At 44.5% G+C, this 6464-nt stretch overlaps 1 protein-coding gene across 1 annotated transcript in view; it reads right to left on the bottom strand.

Annotated features, from left to right (window-relative positions):
* The window catches only part of LOC739343 (putative inactive cytochrome P450 2G1), a 34847-nt gene that overhangs the window by 18688 nt on the left and 9695 nt on the right, over window positions 1–6464 (bottom strand). The window contains exons 2-4 of the mRNA XM_063801722.1: window positions 5622–5940; window positions 1291–1478; window positions 1038–1179 (exon numbers count right to left, since the gene is read on the bottom strand). Coding sequence (XP_063657792.1) covers window positions 1038–1179; window positions 1291–1407 — 259 coding nt within the window. The 5' untranslated portion in view covers window positions 1408–1478; window positions 5622–5940. The remainder of the gene's footprint in view (window positions 1–1037; window positions 1180–1290; window positions 1479–5621; window positions 5941–6464) is intronic.

Raw genomic sequence — 6464 nt, 5'->3', positions numbered from 1 at the left:
TAACACTTACTGTTTGTAAGCCACTCTTCCAATTGTTTGGAGGGATTAATCCCTGTTTCACAGATGGGGGCTGAAGTGACTCACCCAAGACCCCACCATTTCTAAATGATGGAGTGGAGTCCAGATTCCCAACCACTGTCCTGACTCCAGGTTCCAAATGACATACACTTTTTGTTGTTGTTTTTTGTTTGTTTGAGACAGGGTCGTACTCTGTCACCCAGGCTGGAGTGCAGTGGCATGATCTCGGCTCACTGCAACCTACACCTCCCGGGTTCAAGTGATTTTTGTGCCTCAGCCTCCTGGGTAGCTGAGATTACAGGCGCCCGTCACCACGCCTGGCTAATTTTTGTATTTTTAGTAGAGACAGGGTTTCACCATGTTGGCCAGGCTGGTCTCGAACACCTGGCCTCAAGTGATCCGCCTGCCTCGGCCTCCCAAAGTGCTGGGATTACAGGCATGAGCCACTGTGCCCCACCAACATACACTTAAAATGTTGCTGCTTAAAGATTTTATGACATGAGTAGGCAAATGAGTGTCTGTTGGGCAAATTTGCCCTGCTGCTTGTGTTCATACAGCCTGCAAAGTAGGATGCTTTTGGCATTTTAAAATGGTTGGGGAAAAAAGACTCTTTTGTGATATATGAAGATAAAACAAAATTCAAATTTCAGTGTCCGTAAACAGTTTTTCAGGCTCACACACATGCTCATTCATTTACATATTGTCTATGGCTGCTTTCATTGATCAATGGCAAAGGTTCAGAGACTATCTGGCTGGAAAAATAGAAAATATGTCTTATTTTGTTCTTAACAGCCAGCCAGTTGGTTTATGCCCTGTTTAGTGCTATTACCATCCCAACTTTTTTTTTCTAATTATCAGAGTCAAACGTCCTAATATTTACTAATTCTGGGATTCTAAAACTTTATGGTTCTATGATATAACCTTCAAATTCACACTGTGACTTGAACTTCAAATACAGACCAGTGGCTGGGGGGTGGATTTAGCACATGCCTGGAGGAAGTCAGACCAGAGAAACCTACCAGAGGAAAAAGGCACAAAGGCTTCATTCTTCTTGAAGCGGCCCTGCTCATCCAGAAAGTGCTGGGGATAGAAGGTATCTGGGTAGCGGAAGTATTTGGGGTCTTTGAGGACAGAGCCAAGCAGGGGAAATACGTCTGTGCCCTGGGGTGAAAATGAGGGCAGTTAGGAGAAATCAGTGTTGGGCTACAGAGGTAGGGAACCAGGGAGAGAGAGGAGTGCAGTGGAAGGGAGGCAATGAGGGTGCAACCCCACCTTGGGCAGAAGGTAACCTCGAAACTGAGTGTCCCGGATGATGTTGTGGGGGACACCCATGGGCACGATGTCTACCAGTCTCTGTATTTCATGGATAATGACATCTGTGTAGGGCATCTTGACCCGGTCATCCACCCTTGGGAGCCGGTGTGGTCCAATCACCTGGTTAATCTCTTCGTGAATCTTAGCTGGAAGGGGCCAGAAAATATAGCGGACAAGGGCACAAAACAAAACAAAAACAGGTGTTTTTGTTAGGGAATCCAGGGCAAATCATGCATTCCAAGCTCCAGCAGAAAGAGATCTCAGATGCAAGCCATGCATGTTTGCTCCCTTCTTTCTTTTTTTTTTTTTTTTTTTTTTTTGACAGCCTGTCACCCAGGCTGGAGTGCAATGGCACAATCTCGGCTGACTGCAACCTCCGCCTCCTGGGTTCAAGTGATTCTCTTTCCTCAGCCTCCAGAGTAACTGGGATTACAGGCACCTGCCACCAGCCCAGTTAATTTTTGTATTTTTAATAGAGACAGGGTTTCACCATGTTGGTCAAGCTGGTCTCAAACTCCTGACCTCGTGATCCACCCACCTCAACCTCCCAAAGTGCTGGGATTATAGGCGTGAGCCACCACACCAGGCCTGTTTGGTCGCTTCTTTAACTTAACAACTGACACACTGGTGATGCTCAATTACTCATCAGACATCGGGAGACAGGCAGCTTGGAGTCTTGAACGCTGCCAGGACATTTGGTCTTTACTTAAAAGAACCAAAAAGCCACGGTCCCAGCTTGGCTCTCATACATGGGTTTTTTACAGAATGGGAAAGAGGCATGCTGGGTGACTAGGACAGGATTGACACAAATGACAAGCGGTTATGTGACTGATTAAGATCACCACTGATGGAATTACTCCTCTGCGCTTTAGGGATGAGTGACTTCACCTTCTGAACTTGTTTCATCTTCAAAATGAGTGTGCTGTTTGGACAAGGTCATAGAGTTGTAAACATTACATAAAGTCTGGTATGCAAGGCAAGGAACTAGGACAGTGCTTGGCACATAGAAGCATCCAATAAATATTTGATTTTCTTTTCTTTTTTTTTTTTTTTTTTGAGACGGAGTCTTTCTCTGTACCCCAGGCTGGAGTGCAGTGGTGCAATCTTGGCTCACTGCAACCTCTGCCTCCTGGGATCAAACGATTCTCATGCCTCAGTCCCCCAAGTAGCTGGGATTACAGGTGTGCGCTATCATACCTGGCTAATTTTTGCATTTTTAGTAGAGAAAGGGTTTCACCATATTGGCCAGGCTGGTCTCAAAGTCCTGGCCTCAAGCGATTTGCCCATCTCTGCCTCCCAAAGTGCTGGGATTACAGGCGTGAGCCACTGCACCCGGCCTGATTATTTAGACCAGTGAAAGACAACTCAGACAATGGAGGTGACACTAGAAACATTTGAGTGGAAGTGTGTTAGCATCTCTCATCTGCACCAGGAGAAATCCTTTGGCTTGTTTTGAATTGCATTATTAAGGAGAGGGGCCAAAACTGGGAATTTTCCTTAAGCAAGTAGTGAGTTCCTCATTACTAAAGTTACCCAAATGGACCAGATCAGAAGTGATTGGAGACGGATTCTATTTAACTTTGGCAGGGCGGTTGGCTCAATAATGGCCATCAAAGATAACCACCTCCAAGTCTCTAAAACCTAATGCCTGGAAGGCTATGTATACAAGGGTAACAAAAACACAAGAGAGACTTTGAAAATGCCAGTAAATTAAGAATCTTGAGATGAAGAGATTAGCCTGGGTTGTCAAGATTGGCCTTCAATATAATATTGTGTGTCTGTATAAAAGAGAGGTGGGAGAATCGGAGTTAGAAAAAAAAGATGTGAGGCTAGGCGCAGTGGCTCATACCTGTAATTCCAGCATTTTGGGAGGCCAAGGCAGGTGGATTACCTGAGGTCAGGAGTTTGAGACCAGCCTGGCCAACATGGTGAAACCCTGTCTCTACTAAAAATACAAAATCAGCTGGGTGTGGTGGCACATGCCTGTAATCCCAGCTACTCAGGAGGCTGAGGCAGGAGAATCGCTTGAACCCAGAAGGCAGAGGTTGCATGAGCTGAGATCACGCCACTGCACCACAGCGTGGGCAAGAGAGGAAGACTCTCCAAAATAATGAAAAAGAATAAAAGATGTGATGCCAGAAGCAAACAGAGGCTTGAAGAAGCTACGCTGCTGGCTTTGAAGATGGAGGACAGAGTCGTGAACCCAGGATTACAAGGAGTACAGCTTTAACACCCGGAAAAGGCAGAGAATCAGATGGTCCGTTGGTGTCAGCTAGTGAAAGCCTATTTGAACTTCTGAAATTCAGAACAGAAGGATAATACATTTGTGTTGTTTTAGACGACTAAGTTCCTGGTAATTTGTTACAGCAGCCACAGGCCGCAGACACCAAGTAGAAGATTAAGTTAAATGACCTCCCAAAGTCGGGGATTTTGTGTTTCCATGTCCTGAAGTTCTAAAGGGTGAAGAGTCATGAGGATTCAGTATCATTATCCATATAAAATAATTAGCACAATGCCTGGCATACAGTAAGCACTCAAGAAAAGCTAGTTGAGCTTAATCATTATTTTTTATTATTATCACTTAAATGTGTTGATGTTAGAGACTCACATATTTGGAGAAAAGTGGGATAAGGGACACATTATAAAAGTTCCTGAATTCTGTCTAGCTCTACCGATAATTCCATTTAGGCAATTTTAAAAATCCTTCCGGGCTGGGCACGGTGGCTCATGCCTGTAATCCCAGCACTTTGGGAGGCTCAGGCAGGCAGATCATGAGGTCAGGAGTTGGAGACCAGCCTGGCCAACATGGCGAAACCCCGTCTCTACTAAAAATACAACAATTAGCCGGGCGTGGTGGCAGGTGCCTGTAATACCAGCTACTCAGGAGGCTGAGGCAGGAGAATCGCTTGAAACTGGGAGATGGAGGTTGCAGTGAGCTGAGATCATGCCATTGCACTCCAGCCTGGGTGACAAGAGCAAGACTCTGTCTCAAAACAAAACAAAACAAAATCCTTCCCTTGCCCTCACCTACACCTTCCGTAAAACAAGATCAGTAGATCTGGGAACAATTTCTCTAGAATAATGCACATATTCACAAATACACAATTTTATGAATAATTTCTGGGGTACATGGGCATTTGAAGCTTTTATATAGACCTGTTAATCACCCATAGAGACCAGGCAAGGAGCCTCAGGTGTAGAGAAAATGTGTCTCTATTTCTACCTCTTATCTAATTTTCTCTGTTTGTTTGTTTGTTTGTTTGTTTTCAGCCTCTCTGTCTTTTCTCTATAGACCCCAGTGTTTCTAGACCTTATTTTTTGGTGGAACTGAACTCCTTTAAAAACACAATGAAATGAGTATAGAGTTTCACATTTGCAAGATAAAAAAGTTCAAAAGATTTTTTTCACAACATGAATATACTTAACACTACTGAACTGGACACTTAAAATGGCGAATATGGTAAATTTTATGTTATGTATTTTTCTTACTACAATACAGATATACAAATGGAATGAAATTTGAGACTCTCTTCAAGAAGAGTCACAAAGTCATATGTCACCAAAATCTGTGTAGGATATCGAGAGCTCACAGACCCACCCTGAGATCCACTGATGAAAGTTTCTAGATAAGTGGTCTCTAAGGTCTTCCATGTTAATTGTTTTGTTGTTGTTGTTTTAAGAGATAGAGTCTCACTGTGTCTCCCATACTGAAGTGCAGTGACATGATCATAGCTCACTGCAGCCTTGAACTCCTGGGCTCAAGCAACTTCCAGCCTCAGCCCCACAGGCGGCTGACACTACAGGCATGTGCCACCATGCCCAGCTCATGTAAACTCTTTTTTTTTTTTTTTTTTTTGAGATGGAGTCTCGCTCTGTCGCCCAGGCTGGAGTGCAGTGGTGCAATCTCCGCTCACTGCAAGCTTCACCTCCCAGGTTCACACCATTCTCCTGCCTCAGCCTCCCGAGTAGCTGGGGCTACAGGTGCCCGCCACCACACCCGGCTAATTTTTTTGTATTTTTAGTAGAGACAGGGTTTCACCATGTTAGCCAGGATGGTCTTGATCTCCTGACCTCGTGATCCGCCCGCCTTGGCCTCCCAAAGTGCTGAGATTACAGGCATGATCATGTAAACTCTTAATATGGAAGCTGCCAGAAATCTCAGTGGATTCTTAATATTTTCCCTCTTCTTCCATTCCAGAGCTTTCTCCCACCAAGGCCCATCTTCTCGTGACTGAGAGCTCCATAACCACCCAGTCACCTAGTGGTCCTCCCCCTTGTGGCCCTCATACCTTGGTCTTCCGGAACTCCTCCAGTAGGTAGCTGGCCTCCTCCTGAATTCGCTCCTCAATGCTCCGCTTTCCCATCCCGAAGTCCCGAAGGATGGTCAGGGAGAAGCGTCGGAGAATCCTCCATCGTTCTCCATTGGCCAGAGCTACACCTGCCAAGATCTCAGTCTCAGGCTTCTGCCTCCCTCCCCTTGCTGTGTTCAACTCTGTGCTTAGGCAGTGATGGGGAAAGATTATGAAAGCTCTAGACTCTGCTGTCCAGGAAGCCATCCTCAACCTTCAAGACTCAATCAAGAGAGTAAGGTTCCCTCTCTGCAGGATCCTCAGGAAAGAAAAAAAAAAAAAGTCCAGACTCAGGTGGAGGAAAAGGGAATCAGTGCAGGAATGATAGGGGGAGATCAAAGAGTGTTTCTTACAGGAAGCAGAGGTGGAACTGGATAAATAAAAAAATAACTGAGTAAATAACAGTTGGAGAGTGGATAGAGAGATTGATAGATGTGTGAATGATGAAAGCATTAATGAATGGAAGGAATGATGACTAGATGAATAAATAGAAAGTTAATTGACAGATGTATAGATAATAGAGTGAAAGATATTTTTATAGAAAGAATAATGAATGGATTTTCTGATGAATATGGATGAACGGACAGAAGGAAAAAAAGGTAATAGAAAGATAGATAGATGGATAGATAGATAAATAGATAGATAGATAGATAGATAGATAGATAGATAGATAGGCAGAATGTGGTGAGCCTGCTTGGAATTGAAGGATGTGGGCAGTTAGAGATGGATGCATGAGAGAAAGAGATCTACCTAAGTGAAGGAGGCAGAGACCTATGGGTTAGG

Source organism: Pan troglodytes, chromosome 20 (genome assembly GCF_028858775.2).
Source record: "Pan troglodytes isolate AG18354 chromosome 20, NHGRI_mPanTro3-v2.0_pri, whole genome shotgun sequence".
Lineage (NCBI taxonomy): Eukaryota > Metazoa > Chordata > Mammalia > Primates > Hominidae > Pan > Pan troglodytes.
Note: the sequence above shows the minus strand (reverse complement) of the source record. Positions and strands in the feature narration are given on the sequence as shown.